The sequence below is a fragment of the Lissotriton helveticus genome, chromosome 1_1 (genome assembly GCF_964261635.1).
Source record: "Lissotriton helveticus chromosome 1_1, aLisHel1.1, whole genome shotgun sequence".
Classification (NCBI taxonomy): domain Eukaryota; kingdom Metazoa; phylum Chordata; class Amphibia; order Caudata; family Salamandridae; genus Lissotriton; species Lissotriton helveticus.
The window spans coordinates 57807455-57825177 of record NC_136057.1 but is presented as its reverse complement, the minus strand read 5'-3'; the positions used below and the strand labels follow the sequence as shown (position 1 = coordinate 57825177).

The following is a 17723-nucleotide window of genomic DNA, read 5'->3' as shown; positions in this document are numbered from 1 at the left end:
TGAAAGCAGAGTTAATCCAATATCAAAATTCGGCAAAAACTGGCCAAGAAAGACACTTACGACTAAATCATAACATTTCAATTGATCCATTCTGCTACCGGAGCCCAAATCTTTGATGCCATTTGTCTCCTCCTCCCCCCTTTGCAGGAAAAAACGGAGAATTCAAGCCTGTGAATAGCTAGCAATCTAGCTCGCCAGTGCAAATAAGTAGGAGCTTCAGAGGACAGCCATTGAGACGTTATACACAAGCGCACCTGTGGCATAGCTATAAACACAAAGGCAGATTCATATCGCGTATTCCTACCTTCCTCATTATTACATACATCAAACCCAAATTTCACCAGTGCTGGGGACAGTGTGCAGCTAATCTTAAGTGTACTATTAATAAAGCGCTCAATATCTTCTAAAAAGCTACTGAGGACGGGACAGGAGTAAAACATATGAATTGCACCAGCCGCAAAAAGTCCGCACGGTGCACAAGAGTCTCCCTTTCTACTACCCCATTTTGAGATTTTTGCGGGTGTATGATATAAGTCCAGCATTGCCATATAACTTTGAGTTCTATTGTTCCCGACACAATGACCTCACTGGCAAGCTCTATCACTGGTGATAAATCAATGCCTGTCTTCCCAAGCTTGACTTCCCATTTAACACTTTGAGATGTCAAATCATTAGGAAGAACCGACAATATATATTGATAGAGCGAGCCTATTCTACTTCTTTTTTTAATCAAGTCTAACATAGGCACTTGATCCAACATACCAGGTATAACCTTCAAATGTTTTTGAAGAAAACTATGAATCTGTAAATATTTCTAAAAATCCTGCGATGACAACTGAAATTGATCTTTTATACCATTATAAGATAACAATTGCCCATCCCCCACCAGATCCCCTAACACCTGTATCCCCTGCATTTGCCATCTATGCATAGTTTGATCTTGAAAGATACTAGGCAAGAGCCGAGCATCTTTAAAAGGAGTGTATAGATTAAGATTTGGAATAGCTAATTTCCGCCTTATTTTCTGCCAGATTGTGTATGCAGCAATAATGACCTTAAATCGGGTTCTTTTGTAGTAGCTAGGTTCCAACACTTCCAAGAGGATACCCTTAGCCGCAGCACCCAAACCTATCTCAAAAATGGTAGGACGATTACATATTGGCACTACCGCTTTATCTCCAAATATTAACACTCCCATTGATTGAGCCATCGCTGCCCAGTAGTAAAAAAACAAATTTGGAACAGACCAGCCCCCACGGTCGCGTGGGAGGCACATCCACTTAGCTGCCCTACGCGAGCGCCTATATCCCACAAAAACCTATTGCAAACCCTATCAGCCTTAATCAAACTGTTTTGAGAAAATAATAAAGGAACAGTCCTAAAAAAATATAAAAACTTAGGAAGTACTAACAGTTTAAGAACACTGGAACGTCCATATAAAGATAGGTGCAAATGATCAAGTCGCTCTAAATTAGTGTTCACCGCATCTATCACCGGAAGGATGTTTAAATCCGGAATAGTATCAACTGCAGTAGTTATCCGAACCCCTAAATACACGGCTTCTGTAACCACTGGGGCATCTGATAATGGCATATCGGGGGTCTGAACAACCTGTGTTTTTAATACATTCAGCTTATACTCCGAAGCTGCACCGAATTCCCCAGCTAAATCCTTAAGGGCACTGAATGCAGATGGAACATCCGAGGTAATAACAGCTATGTCATCTGCATACGCTAAAATATTATGCATAGTGTTACCAGGTCTTATCGGTACTATAGCCTGATTGCCCTCTATTCTACTCAGAAAAGAGTCGATTTAAAGGGCAAACAGCAAGGGTGAACAAGGACACCCTTGCCGCGTGCCCCTACTGATAGAAAAATAAATGGTCTGTTGTCCAGAAATGCGAAGTGAAGCTCTTGGAAAGAAATACATTGCCCTCATCGCATGTATAAATTCTGCAGGAAATTCCTTCCACTTAAGTACTGCCCACAGGAACCCCCAAGAGACCCTGTCGAACGCCTTCTCGGCGTCCAACAGGATCACCCCGAGGGGAGAGGCCGTAATATGTGCCCAATCTAATAGCGCAATGACACGCCTAACGTGGTCCGCAGTATCGCGCCCCGGAAGAAATACGTGCTGGTGCAAGGAAACCAAAGGAATAATCACTTGAGCTAGCCTGGCAGCCATAATTTTTTAATACATTTTAGAATCACTATTTATTAGTGAGATCGGCTGAAAAGAAGACAAAAGCAGCTCAGGTTTGCCTTTTTTTTAAACAGCACTACAGTAGTATCCTGCCACGATTCAGGGACTATACCCCTCTGAGCAGCTCTAAGTACCTCAAGCAAGTCCTGCCGAATCTCCGCTAAAAATACCTTATAAAACTCAAGTGGGACTGCATCTGGGCCACAGGCCTTGCCATTCGCTAAGGGTTTTACCGCGAATTCCACCTCATCCCACTGAATAGGGGCGGCCAAAAATTCACCCTGCTCCTGAGACAGCTTAGAAGTGTCAGTACCTGCTAAAAAATCCTCGGCTGCTGTTTCTATACCCAATCTAAAAAAATCCTCAGTATATAAGGTAGTATAGTAATTCAAAAACACTTCATTAACACCCTCCTGAGTGTCATAAATTATTCCCATTTGGTCTTAAATTTTTATAACACGACTCTGAACACTTCGCTGGTGGAGCCTCTTTGCGAGCACCCTGCCCGAATTCTCCCCGAACTCGAACATCTCTGTGCGGTATGGTAAATACTTCGAGGCCAATTCCTGTCCAAAGGACTCCAACAAGCTGGCTTTCAAGATTGCTACATCCTGTTGACTAGACTCAATCTCATGAACGTGTTTAATTTTTGAAGCAAGTAATATTTCCGCGTCCCATAGCTCCTTTAAACGGCTCTTGATCAGCTCTTGCTCCCTCTTCCACCTATAGGAAGAAAGATTTTTAGTCTCCCCTCGCAAACCCGCTTTCAGAGTATCCCAAACTATCTGGTCTTTTGCCGAGCCCCTATTAACATTCAAAAATTCGACTAACCATTTTTTAATATGAGCACAGTAAGCCTCTTCTAATAATCATTTCCTTTCAAATGTCCACTCCCTAGGAGGTCTTCTACTACGCGGCCAATGACATTCAGCGATCAGAGGATTATGGGCCGAAATGATCCCGGGGGGAGAGGAAATGTAAGAAACCGCTGCCAGCTGCTCAGACAAAAAAACATAATCTCGCCTGACATTTTTATTGTGGGGAATCTAATAATACGTATAGCCATCATCCGATTTGTTATGCAGAAACCATAAATCTATAGCACCATGTTCTTGAAGTAGAGCCTGGAGTGCTTTAAATACTTTTGGCTTCCTACCGACATAGTTTAAATCTTTGACAAGGTTAACGTCACTTAACGTATTAACATTAAAGTCCCCACAAAACAAAAGTGGAGTGGGCCAGGCAGCCAATTCAACATTTAAATACCTGACCACCTCAGGATTGTCTAAGTTCGAGCCATAAACTGTGCAAACCGTTAATAATTTGCCACCTATAGACAATTCAGCAAATGCCCATCTACCCGTTCGATCTCCAAGAGCCCTTTTACAGGACCCCACCCCCGCTTCATAAGTATAGCTACACCTCTTATTGATGAAGATTGTTTAGAACATACTACCACCTCAAAACCCGGAAACCTGAGGCAATCCCACCTCCCCTATGGTATATGCATCTACTGAATACATAATATGTCTAACTGCATAAGATGTAAAATTTTAGAAAATAAAGCCCGCTTCTTTGCATCATTGAGGCCGCATACAATCCATGTACCTATAGCAAGTTTATCCTGTCCCATCTGAGCATCCCAAAATCAGCCTGAACTGTGCCTTTCCTGACCTTTTTAGTCTATAATAACATAAACATGTATTCATTTGACCATACTTTAATACCATTTCTGCAATATCATTCTTAGACCTTCTTAGACTTGACCCTGCCACGCACCCCCCTACACCCACCCCCCCTGCCTGCCCCCAACCACCTCACAGAACCCCACCCCCCCTTCACCACCCCCTCCCATACAACACCCTTAAGTGTCAACAGGACGGGTGTCCTTGTGATGGAAAGAGCTGGAGTCTCACTTCCCAACATGTTCGAAGGACGACTAAGGGCGGAGGCACTAAGAAAAAACAGAAGTAGCAACACACATCCAGAACAAAAATTTCAAGAAAAAATCATACATATTATAGGCCATCCTACTACCGCCTGCCACTTAGCCGACTCTTCTTAATCCTAAAAACGACATTAAACAACCCAAGGCGACATTCCCAATGGACCACAGACGGAAAAAATAAAGAGACACATGTTTCTTTTTAGATTGAGGAGAGGAATTCCTTTGCCTGGATTTCGGAAGAGAAGAATTTTGTTTGGCCGTGCTGTATAACTTTTAGCTTTGAGGGAAAAAGCAAAAAAGCCTGAGCCCCTTTTGCCTGAAAAGGGGCGATCAGCTGACGTAGCTGCCACCTCCATTCCACCGTCGCCGGGCAAAAATCGGGTCGGACAAAAAAATCGTAGCCCTTGCCACGCCTTTTCCTATCCGGTTGCGCTAAATCGTATGGTTTTTCCCTAGCTAAAAAGTTATTAACACAAGTCAGAATATAATTCCCTTTGGGCGAATTACCATAGAAACACAAATTCTTACAAACATACACATATAAACTCAACAATATCAGATCATAACAAGGAAGCAATATAAAAAATATTAAAAAAGCAGTGAAAACACTATAATAAAAGTATATCTGCACAGTTTATTAGCATACACTATATTTTGTTAAAAATGGGAAACATATACAAAACGGAACACTATAAAAGAAATAAATCCAACATTCCTATAAAAAAGGAGGTACAAGTAAAGGACTAAATTCCAACAAAAGCTCAGAATTTTCCTTTGTCTGTTTTTCACATATTACTCCTTGTGCATCGACACGTTTCGGTGGTTTGATTAGTGTTTAACCACCTTCATCAGGACAATTACAATAAATGTTTCCCAATGGTTCTGAAATTCAAACAAAACCAATCTTAGTGACATATAATTTAATCTTTGTTTTGAAAAAACATAATGTATACAAGTTTCTACAACCCTAAGTACATATAAAATCCATAATCAATCAATCAATCAATCAAAGCATTTATATAGCGCACTACTCACCCGGAGGGTCTCTAGGCGCTGGGGGGAGGGGGTCGGCTACTGCTCGAACAGCCAGGTCTTGAGCTGCTTCCTGAAGGCGAGGTGGTCCTGGGTCAGGCGGAGGTGCGTCGGAAGGGAGTTCCAAGTCTTGGCGGCCAGGTAGGAGAAGGACCTTCCTCCTGTGGTGACTCTTCGGATGCGGGGGACGGCGGCGAGGGCGTGGCTGGTCGATCGAAGCTGGCGTTTGGGAGCATAGAAGTTGAGGCGGCTGTTGAGGTAACCTGGGCCTTGGTTGTGTAGGGCTTTGTGTGCGTGGGTGAGGAGCCGGAAGGTGATTCTTTTGTTGACCGGGAGCCAGTGCAGGTCTCTCAGGTGTCCGGAGATGTGGCTGCGGCGTGGGATGTTCAGGATGAGTCGTGCTGAGGTGTTCTGGATCCGCTGGAGTTTCTTCTGGAGCTTGGCGGTGGTTCCGGCATAGAGGGAGTTGCCGTAGTCCAGACGGCTGGTGACGAGGGCCTGGGTGACCGTCTTCCTGGTCTCGGTGGGGATCCACCGGAAGATCTTACGTAGCATGCGCAGGATGTTGAAGCACGACGAGGAGACGGCGTTGACTTGTCTGGTCATAGAGAGGGAGGAGTCCAGGATAAATCCCAGGTTGCGTGCGTGGTCTGTTGGTTTGGGTGCGCTGCCTAGGGCGGGGGGCCACCAGGAGTCGTCCCAGGCGGAGGGTGATGATCCCAGGATGAGGACTTCCGTCTTGTCCGAGTTCAGTTTCAGGCGGCTGTTCGACATCCATTTGGCTACGTCTGACATCCCTTCGTGGAGGTTGGCTCTGGCGGTGGCGGGGTCGTTGGTGAGGGAGAGGATCAGCTGGGTGTCGTCGGTGTAGGAGATGATGCTGAGGTTGTGCTGGCGTGCGATGGCTGCGAGGGGGCTCATGTAGACGTTGAAGAGTGTTGGGCTGAGCAAAGAGCCTTGACGAACGCCGCAGATGACTTCGGTGGCCTCCGATCTGAATGGGGGGAGGCGGACTCTCTGTGTCCTTCCGGCGAGGAAGGAGGTGATCCATTCCAGTGCCTTCTCCTGGATTCCGACGTTGCTGAGGCGCTGTACTAGGGTACGGTGGCAGACAGTGTCGAAGGCCGCGGAGAGGTCCAGGAGGATGAGGGCCGCTGTTTCTCCGTTGTCGAGCAGGGCTCGGATGTCATCGGTAGCTGCGATCAGGGCGGTCTCGGTGCTGTGGTTGGCCCGGAAGCCAGACTGCGAGAGGTCGAGGGATCCGTTCGTCTCGAGGAAGGCGGCCAGCTGCTTGTTGACGGTCTTCTCGATGACTTTTGCCGGAAACGGGAGCAGCGAGATGGGGCGGTAGTTCTTGAGGTCGGTGGGGTCGGCTGATGGTTTCTTGAGTAGAGCGCTGAGTTCGACGTGCTACCAGCTCTCCGGGAAGGTCGCGGTGTCGAAGGAGGTGTTGATGATGTCCCGTAGGTGGGGTGCGATGACAACGTCGGCCTTGTTGAAGATGTGGTGAGGGCAGGGGTCTGTCGGAGAACCGGAGTGGATGGAGTTCATCGTGTGGACGGTGTCTTCGGTGCTGATCGGGGTCCAGGCGCGGAGGGTGGTTGTGGGGGGCGGTGGTTCGGTCGTGGCGTGCGTCGGTTGAGTGCTGAAGCTGTTGTGTATGTCCGCGATCTTGTTGTGGAAGTAGGAGGCGAGGGAGTTGCAGAGGTCTTGCGAAGGGGTGATGTCGTTGTTTCCGGCGTTGGGGTTGGAGAGCTCTTTCACGATGTTGAAGAGTTCCTTGCTGTTGTGTGCGTTGTTGTCAAGTCGTTCCTTGAATGCGGTTCTCTTGGTGGCGTGGATCAGTTGGTGGTGTTTTCGGGTGGCGAGCTTGAGGGCAGTCATGTTGTCTGGTGTTGGGTTTCTGCGCCAGGTTTTCTCGAGTGCTCTGCAGTTCTTCTTGGAGCTCTTGAGTTCGTCGTTGAACCATGGGGCTTTCTTGCTGCTGGGTCTGCTGGGCGGGGTCTTCAGAGGGGGGAGGTCGTCTGCGCAGTTGCTGATCCATTTCGTGAGGTTGGTGGCCGCTTGGCTGGGGTTCGTTGTGCTGGTGGGGGGGTTCTTGCTCAGGGCAGTAGCGAGCTGGTCTGTGGTGATCTTGTTCCAGCTTCTGCGGGGAACCTGTAGCTGGTGATGGTGGAGCGTGGTCCTTCTGAAGCTGAAGTGGACGCAGCTGTGGTCCGTCCAGTGGAGTCCCGTGGCGTGGCTGAAGGCGATGTCCTTGCTGGAAGAGAAGACCGGGTCGAGCGTGTGTCCAGCGTAGTGGGTGGGGGTGTTGACCAGCTGCTTGAGTCCGAGGTTGGCGAGGTTGTCCAGCAGGGTGGTGGTGTTGCGGTCGTTGTTGTTCTCCAGGTGGAAGTTGAGGTCTCCGAGGAGGATGTAGTCAGTGGAGGGGAGGGCGTGCGGGCTGATGAAGTCGGCGATGTCTTCGCTGAATTGTGTGCGTGGTCCCGGGGGTCTGTAGATGAGGGTGCCTCTGAGGGTGGTCTTGGGGTTGACAAGGATCTGGAAGTGCAGGTGTTCGGTGGGTGCGAGGGTGTCGTCGGTGTTAGTCGAGATGCGGATGGTGTTCCTGTGGATGATGGCAATGCCTCCTCCGGTCTGGTTGATGCGGTCCCTCCGGATGATCTTGTAGCCGTCCGGGATGGCGATGGCGATGTCGGGCGCTGAGGAGGCATTCATCCAGGTTTCCGTGAGGAAGGCGACGTCTGGGGCTGTGGTGTCGAGCAGGTTCCAGAGCTCGACGGCGTGTCTGTGGACGGAGCGGGTGTTGAGCAGGATGCACTTCAGGTGGGTGGTGCTGGAGTTCGGCTTGGTGGGTGCTGGTGTAGCGTGGGTCCGGTTCCGGTTGCAGGTGAACTTGCAGGAGTGGCAGCTGAAGGGTCCTTGGGTGCGTCTCGGTGTTGCTCGGTAGCATCCCGGGATTCGGCCGGTGTTGAGAGCGTTGAGTTCGGTGGCGTCGTAGGTCCGTCGGGTCGGCTTCCGTCGGTGGGAGCCAGGGGTCCTGGCACTGGGCGCGGTCCAGGCGCGGACGGGCGCAGACGGGCTTACCTTTGGCGCACCTTCGACGCTCATTCGGTGCGCCCGCTGCGCGTCAACGCTGCGCGTAGGCCACTCTGCCATATGTGGAGAGTGGGGGGGGGCGGGGCGAGGGAGGGGCAGCTGGGAGGCGGGGAGCGGGGCGGCGAATGGGGAGGGCAGCAGAGGTGAGGGGCGGGGAGCGGGGAGGTGGCGGGAAGCGCGGCAGGGGCCGGGGGCGCTGAAAACACAGGGGAACAATAATACTATACTACAAACTACAATACTAACAGAACGGGGATATACAGAATAAAGCAGGGGGGCTGACAGTACACCAGGGGATACAACGACAGAGGTACACCCTTACCAGGAGCAGAAAGCACAAAGGAGAGACAATGGAACTCAATACCAGCGCGGCGCAGGCGGGGCAGGAGCACAATCAGCGGGTCACAGGGTCACAGCAGGCAGGGTCCCGGCTGCGGGCAGCGGCGGCACTAGAGGGAACAAGGGCAGCCTGGTCGCACTCACGAGGAGTGTGCGAGGTGCGTGGGGGTGACCGGCCCAGAGGGACAGAGGTCACTGCTCACCGCCTCGCCCTCCTCGTCCTATATGGTCCCGTGGGAGGGAGGGGCAGCTGAGAGGCGGGGAGCGGGGCAGCGAATGGGGAGGGCAGCAGAGGTGAGGAGCGGGGAGGTGGCGGGAAGCGCGGCAGGGGCCGGGGGCGCTGAAAACACAGGGGAACAATAATACTATACTACAAACTACAATACTAACAGAACGGGGATATACAGAATAAAGCAGGGGGGCTGACAGTACACCAGGGGATACAACGACAGAGGTACACCCTTACCAGGAGCAGAAAGCACAAAGGAGAGACAATGGAACTCAATACCAGCGCGGCGCAGGCGGGGCAGGAGCACAATCAATCAGCGGGTCACAGGGTCACAGCAGGCAGGGTCCCGGCTGCGGGCAGCGGCGGCACTAGAGGGAACAAGGGCAGCCTGGTCGCACTCACGAGGAGTGTGCGAGGTGCATGGGGGTGACCGGCCCAGAGGGACAGAGGTCACTGCTCACCGCCTCGCCCTCCTCGTCCTATATGGTCCCGTGGGAGGGAGGGGCAGCTGGGAGGCGGGGAGCGGGGCGGCGAATGGGGAGGGCAGCAGAGGTGAGGGGCGGGGAGCGGGGAGGTGGCGGGAAGCGCGGCAGGGGCCGGGGGCGCTGAAAACACAGGGGAACAATAATACTATACTACAAACTACAATACTAACAGAACGGGGATATACAGAATAAAGCAGGGGGGCTGACAGTACACCAGGGGATACAACGACAGAGGTACACCCTTACCAGGAGCAGAAAGCACAAAGGAGAGACAATGGAACTCAATACCAGCGCGGCGCAGGCGGGGCAGGAGCACAATCAGCGGGTCACAGGGTCACAGCAGGCAGGGTCCCGGCTGCGGGCAGCGGCGGCACTAGAGGGAACAAGGGCAGCCTGGTCGCACTCACGAGGAGTGTGCGAGGTGCGTGGGGGTGACCGGCCCAGAGGGACAGAGGTCACTGCTTACCGCCTCGCCCTCCTCGTCCTATATGGTCCCGTGGGAGGGAGGGGCAGCTGGGAGGCGGGAAGCGGGGCGGCGAATGGGGAGGGCAGCAGAGGTGAGGGGCGGGGAGCGGGGAGGTGGCGGGAAGCGCGGCAGGGGCCGGGGGCGCTGAAAACACAGGGGAACAATAATACTATACTACAAACTACAATACTAACAGAACGGGGATATACAGAATAAAGCAGGGGGGCTGACAGTACACCAGGGGATACAACGACAGAGGTACACCCTTACCAGGAGCAGAAAGCACAAAGGAGAGACAATGGAACTCAATACCAGCGCGGCGCAGGCGGGGCAGGAGCACAATCAGCGGGTCACAGGGTCACAGCAGGCAGGGTCCCGGCTGCGGGCAGCGGCGGCACTAGAGGGAACAAGGTCAGCCTGGTCGCACTCACGAGGAGTGTGCGAGGTGCGTGGGGGTGACCGGCCCAGAGGGACAGAGGTCACTGCTCACCGCCTCGCCCTCCTCGTCCTATATGGTCCCGTGGGAGGGAGGGGCAGCTGGGAGGCGGGGAGCGGGGCGGCGAATGGGGAGGGCAGCAGAGGTGAGGGGCGGGGAGCGGGGAGGTGGCGGGAAGCGCGGCAGGGGCCGGGGGCACTGAAAACACAGGGGAACAATAATACTATACTACAAACTACAATACTAACAGAACGGGGATATACAGAATAAAGCAGGGGGGCTGACAGTACACCAGGGGATACAACGACAGAGGTACACCCTTACCAGGAGCAGAAAGCACAAAGCAGAGACAATGGAACTCAATACCAGCGTGGCGCAGGCGGGGCAGGAGCACAATCAGCGGGTCACAGGGTCACAGCAGGCAGGGTCCCGGCTGCGGGCAGCGGCGGCACTAGAGTGAACAAGGGCAGCCTGGTCGCACTCACGAGGAGTGTGCGAGGTGCGTGGGGGTGACCGACCCAGAGGGACAGAGTTCATAACATTGCTTCCATGTTACACTAGACAAACAATACATTCTATTACAACATAACACTAGTTGCTATCTCCTGTATATAAAAAACCAAATCATAAACAGTACATTCACTGATTTTGGTCACATGAGTATATTCCTCGTGCTCACAATGTCTCATAGGGTCTATACATGTTAGTCATCTATTTATAAGTACCCTACACAGTGCTCCAGTCACTAAACGTACAATATTAAGTCCACATCAATACATTTCTTAGAGAAAAAATAGTTTAGTTAGGGCCTATTTTGGGCAAGAGAGGCGGCTAATGAGATAAACTTGATATATCACCTACCTCAATTGTTTTATATCAATCAAAATAGTATCAAGGGTACTCTGCCTCCTTCTACGTCTCAAAAGATATTCGTCCAGCGAATTATCTCTTCAAAGTTAAAATAATGTTATCCTATATAGAGTAGATAAACAACTGATTTTAGTGTCAACAAACACCGTTATCTGTAAAGGGTGGTATTTATTATCACACACAAATATTTTCTAAAGGCATTATTAGTTATCTATACTAGGATTTATAACACGCAATAGGATACTATTAAGTAGTGGCCTCATTGGTTATCTATACTAGGCTTATGCTGAGCAGTTATATAGGCAGTCCACGCAACGGCCTAAAAGCAACAAGAGTCCAGAAGTATCTATACTACATCTGTGACTTTTTAAAGAGGACAAAAAAGTGGCATGGAGTTACGATATTCACTCGCCACAAAAACGTTCACCTCCTAATGTATCTTGATCGTGATTAGGGGACCTCGGCACTTACATTCTGCCTTGTTTCCAGACTTAGTAACTGACAGCATGTGCCAGTATAGATCTGTGGACATATATAAACAAACGCCTTTATAGACTGCTGAGGACATATGGTCCAAATAGCTCTTCCTATACCTATTCCCTTATGATACTTACATAGATGTGGAGTGATACAGCCACGCACGCGGTATCAGTGTGATCGTATATACACACTCTGTCAGGGTTTGTGTTTAAAATACCCCTAAAGACAGGAAAAAGAAGAAACCGCATCTTATTCCCTCATCGGTACTTGAAGACTCGCTACTTTAACAGACCCCTAAGCTTATCACAACCATAACGATAACGTATATCTTACTTGCTAATCGGGAATCCCAGGATCAGGGAACCATTAGTAGCACGTGAAATTACCAGCGTGTAAACCCTGAAAGACATTTAAACCGATACGACACGTTTTGAGTGATAAATTCAAAAATGATCTCATTTGCCAAAGCAAAGCAACGCCAGTTCCTTACCTCTCGGCGCTCAAGCAGAAACGTCCCGCGTGCTGGCAATCAACGCTGGAAGCGGCAAACAACAACGCCGTTCCAGCCGCCTGTTTAAATATCCGGTCCCTCCAAATTGTATAGCGGAGGTTCCTGTCACATGACCTAATCAGTAACAGATACAAATAACGGAATACATGATGAAGGCAGAGCTAGAAATACTCACTTCCTCCCATATGGAGACAAAAAAACGTAGCCTGTAATCCTTGCTTAAACTTCTTTTTTATCCCATTTAGATATCGCGCTAAGATAAAGAGCCCAGAATGTTTTTATTGGTATAAAACAGCACAGAAGATCGTGCTTGATTCGTGCTCTTTTCAAACGCAGGTTGTTTACGACTCAGATGGAGTCGACTCTTTTAGACAGTTTTAAATAAGCACAGACAATTTTTGTAAGTTTTAAACAGCACAAAAAACGTGTTTAAGTCGTGCTATATTCAAAAGCAGTTTACATCCATCCATCATATGGTATATAGAAATATAGGGTTATGTTCAAAGCAATTATTATTACACGTAGATGTTAATAAATAAATTTGCCAAACACTCCCATAATCCTTGTGGCTTATTTTCGAGGAATAGAGATCAATTAATAAAAGAGATGGATCATCACTACATCTTCAAGCTTCTGTGGATATAAATCATATTCCTAACTATTTCTAGTTTCCTAAATTTAGTTTAGCCATGCATTAGTCAGTGTCAAGGACGTCATTCTCATATAAATTTATCCCTATCGAGTGTTTATAAAATAAGAGTGATAAAAAGTTATTAAGACATATCAAGATCGCACGGGGTTTATCCCCAGTCTTTTGCCGTTGTTTAAAGGGGAATCGATGTGCACGGAGTACCTCGAGCTGCCAATCCCATTGAACAATTTCCGGAAATGCCTCCTTAAACAGATCCACCATAAATTGTCACACGTCACCCCCTTCACAACCTTCGGGCACCCCTAAGATTCTGAGATTGTTTCTTCTCACTCTGTTCTCCAAATCCGTCGATTTCCATATTATGTCCTCCTTCTGCGCCCCGATCAAATCATTAGCGCTCTTCTGTGCGGCAAGAGCGTCTTCAAGACTAGAAATCCTTTCCTCTGCTTCGGTAATTCTAATTCCAATTTCAGAGCATGTTTTAGCAACTCTACGGACAGAATTCTGTACTCTGCGACACACCACCTGGGTGCGGGCACTTTCCTGGCGTGCTTCTTCTCGATGGACCATCATTGTTTGATAAATAAGAGACAACGTGATCTCAGAGGGTGGCAACTCAGATTCTTGGGGCTTCTTGGTAGGTATTACCACTAAATTACCCACTGCAAAATCGCCTCCATTGGTTAATGAGTTATCCAAAAATGAAAACCCCCGTATCTCTGGGTCCTCACTTGCCAAGTCCCGGCCTTCCTGAACCATCCCCTTACAAACTGTCATGGGATATCGGGGACTACGACCACTATTCAGAATGCCGTTCTGCCGCCAATCACTATTTTCACTGCCATCGTCTGTCCATTCAGGGTCGTACTCATCAGCCTCCACCGATGAACCAGTGTGCTCGGAGAGAGGAAAAAATTTCTCAGTTTCAAGATCCTTGGAAAGTTGGCTGGTAATATCAATAGCCTGGATAGCGCTTAAATTGCCACTGGGTATGCAAGGAACCAAGGAACATGAAGCCCCATGCAGTTCTGCTTCTCCTTGAACTACGTCTCCCACAATGCAATTCAATGATCCCTCCACAGCAGTACTGGAGATTTCACTTTTATCAATTAACACTTGCTTGTCTGGCAGGAGACCCTGTCCAGACACTAACAAAGTCTCACCACTTTTCTCGGAGGGGGAGACACTGCCATCTTTGCCCTGAACAAACTGCCACAGACATCGTAAGTATGGGTGGTCCCTCTTTTTCTCCCTCGTTACTTTTCCTTGCGCCATCCAGGGCTTGACTAACTGCTGACACACTGTTTTTAGATTTAATATTTGCCTGATTAAATAGTGCAGGTACTGTCTTAAGGCTATTTTTCCTATTCAAGCCATTGCGAGCGGGTCCGCTGTTCTGCTCGCCGCTCCGATCATCCTTAGAAGCACTCCCCGCCTCGCTCCCTACCTCTCTGCTGTTCAAGGAGGCCGCCGCCGCAGCTGACCGTGCTCTCGCTGCTAACGCCGCTTTGGAAACAACCTTTGGTGCCATAGCGGAGCCGCCGTGAAACTGATGCAGGACCAGAATCAAAGACCAGGTAAGCGGGCGAGGAAATCGCAGACCGCTTATAAGCCGCAAGTCCACTGACCACAATATCAGTCTTTGCATATCAGTCCGTTATCTCAAAAATATCTCCCCCGAGTCTTTGCCGAGTCTTCTCCGCCTTGGATGTTAACCACGCACGGGTGAAACTGCCGTGAGGAGGAACGCCAGCTCACACGGCCAAACGAGCGGCCGCCATCTTGCCTACATTTGGTTTCTAACTGCAATCACTTCAACCACGTTCATTACAGTTACCATATGAAGTGTAATAGGAGCGCAGGTGCGCTGTGACCTATGTTTTCATAGTAAATTGTGTTTTTCTCTGTCAAAACTGCATTATTTGCACGAACGGTGTGATTTAGGTCATTTTGGTCTTGTTTGATTTACAATATAGAATTTATTTTACATAATCCTGCGTGGATTCTCTTTTGTGGTTTACTCACTGTGTTGCTGCGTGAGTGTGTTGCACAAATGCTCTGCACATTGCATCTTTAAACTAGCCTGACTGTTCTGCGCCAAGCTACCAGAGGGTGAGCGCAGATTATCTCAGGTGTGTATCTGGCTTACCCTGACTAGAGTGGTGGATTCTGCCTGGCTTAGGTGCCTACCCTGGCCAACCAGAAACCCCATGTCCAACAGTGGTTCTTGTGAATCACTTGATTTCCCAGCAGACTCCTGCTGCAGGACTAGGTCAACTCGCTTTATGTAGGAGGACTAGCCACCATTTGTGTCTCAAAGGGAAGTGAGACTCTTTTTCCTACAACATACATTTTTTTCCCTGAATTGTAACTGTTCACTTCTCCATATTATAACAATGCAGCTTTTTCAAAAAATATTTTCTTCATGTAATTTTCAATGTTTTTTCTATTTTGCAGAACAACAATCACATCTAGAAAGTATGAATGGGAAAGAAATCCATAAAGGTCCCGGAGGCAAGATGAATTTTACTCAAAATATCTACTTAAAGAAATGGCGCAGAATGCACCTGAGGGAGAGACGCTTTGCTTGTAATGTGTGTGAGAAAGTATTTATCAATGAGACACTTCTTGTGAGGCACAAAAAAGGACATACCAGCGTCAGGCCATATCAATGCGAAACGTGTAAAAAGTGTTTCACTCAAAAGGGAACTTTTTTACAGCATCAAAGAACACACACTGGAGAGAGGCCTTATCACTGCACAGTGTGTTCCAAGCGCTTTGCTCATAAGAAAAACCTTGTACAGCATCAAAGTGTACACACAGGAGAAAAGCCTTATCACTGCACCATGTGTGAGAAGAGCTTCAGTCAAAAGGCAAATCTACGAATGCACCAACTAATACACAGTGGAGAGAGACCTTATCACTGCACCATGTGTGAGAAGAGCTTCAGTCAAAAGGCAAATCTTCTTCAGCACCAAAGAAAACACACAGGGGAGAAACCTTATCATTGCACTGTGTGTTCCAAGCGCTTTGCTGATAAGAGATCCCTTGTACGGCATCAAAGCGTACACACAGGAGAGAGGCCTCATCATTGTACTGTGTGTTCCAAAACCTTTTCTCAGAAGACAACCCTTGTACTGCATCAAAGAACACACACAGGAGAGAAGCCTTATCACTGCACTCTGTGTTCCAAGCGCTTTGCTGATAAGTCGGCCCTTGTAGGGCATCAAATTGTACACACAGGAGTGAAGCTTTATCACTGCACTGAGTGTTCAAAGCGCTTTTCTCGTAAGGCACAACTTGTACAGCATCAAAGTGTACACACTGGAGAGAAGCCTCATCACTGTACTGTGTGTTCCAAGCGCTTTGCTTATCAGGGATCCCTTGTACGGCATCAAAGCGTACACACATGAGAGAAGCCTTTTCACTGCACTGTGTGCGAGAAGAGCTTAAATCAAAAGTCAAGTCTCGTAACACCAAACACACTGGAGAGAAACCTTATATCACTGCAAAGTGTCTTCCAAGCACTTTTCTTAGAAAGAAAGGCCATGTATGGTATCAAAGTGCACACACAGGAAAGAGGACTTATCACTGCACAGTGTGTGGGAAGAGCTTTACTGGTAAGGCACATATGCAACGGCACAAAATAATACACACTGAACTGAACCCTATCACTGCATAGTTTATGCCAGGAACTTCACTCAAAACAAACGTTTCTACAACACCAATAAATACAAACTAGATCCATTTTCACTGTAACAATCTTATGTCCTGCTTACCCCAAAGTAAGTTTTACTGGAATGTTGTAACTTAGCAAGGGCTTATAGTCATAAATTCCTAATGGCCAGTGTTCCCTGTAGGGAGCGTGCATTTAGTGTAATAACCCTGAGTGCGCAAACTCCGTTGCGAAGCGCATACACTTCATACATCACTGAGGCACCATTTGCAGCTCTTGCTTTTAAAAAGCGAGCAGCGTGGAAAAAAGATCTCTTGCGTGAAGGAGCAAAGAGAGCAGATCTTGGGCCTAGCAACATACCACGGTGGAAGAGGGGAGAACGTTGCAGTGTGCCTCTTAAACGGCAGGTATCGGTTTGCCGAGGGCCACAAGTTGTGCAGCATGTTTCTTCTTCGCATGCTGTTTGCTGCACTCGTTTCTGAGAGAGGCTGAAGGACTTTACAGGCAGCTGTGGCTCTCTGGGCGTGATCCCAGCTAAAAGTGTTCAAAAGGCAAGCACTCCGCGCATAATGGTATGCCTGTGCTAAATTTATTTAGAGAAGTAATTTCTGACCCTGCCGCAAGCATGCCAAGTCATATGTGCCCCCAGTAAGGCAGCATCATTAAGATGAGTCATTTTCCCGGCCTAGACCTGAGCTCTGTAATTGCAGCTCTGGTCACCTGTGAAGTGTGATTGTAAGCAGCCATACGAGAATGTAAGGAGATATGATCGGTAACCAATCACATCCTCATGTTATATCTTTTAAATGTGCTGAGTCTTTCTCACTGCTAGTTGATTCTATTGTACCAACGGAATATAGGATTCATTTACCACCTCTCTCACGCCGTTACATGAGGGCACAGCCTCAACGCTCTCACACCGCCTTACAAAACACACACTAAACTACTACTTACACGTCACAACAACTTCGTGCTCACAGCTAGGGCTCTCAGCACAGACCCAACGGCGACGCAACGGCGGCGCAAAAGATGCGCCATGGTGCGGGGTATTTACAACGTGACGCATCTGGGAGATGCGTCACGTTGTAAAGCCCTGCGCCATAAGGAGGCGTTTCGGCGCGGGGGGGGGGGGCGTTCCTGCGCAGGAACGCCTCCTAAAAGTGGCTGAGTGAAATCTACAAGATTTCCCGAGATATCCTGCAGCAATCCATGCTTCTCTTTGTCCTGCTCAAACCACCCACAAGGAAATTTCATTTTTTGGAATAGAAGCAATCGGGCAGAATGCGAGAGGAGGC

General features: G+C 48.7%; 1 protein-coding gene across 1 annotated transcript in view; it reads left to right on the top strand.

Moving 5' to 3' along the window:
* Window positions 1-17424, top strand: part of LOC144758250 (uncharacterized) — a 90581-nt gene extending 73157 nt beyond the window's left edge. Inside the window, exon 2 of the mRNA XM_078646418.1 lies at window positions 15210-17424. Within this exon, the coding sequence (XP_078502544.1) occupies window positions 15210-16165 (956 nt within the window). The 3' untranslated portion in view covers window positions 16166-17424. The remainder of the gene's footprint in view (window positions 1-15209) is intronic.
* Window positions 17425-17723: the final 299 nt, after the last annotated feature.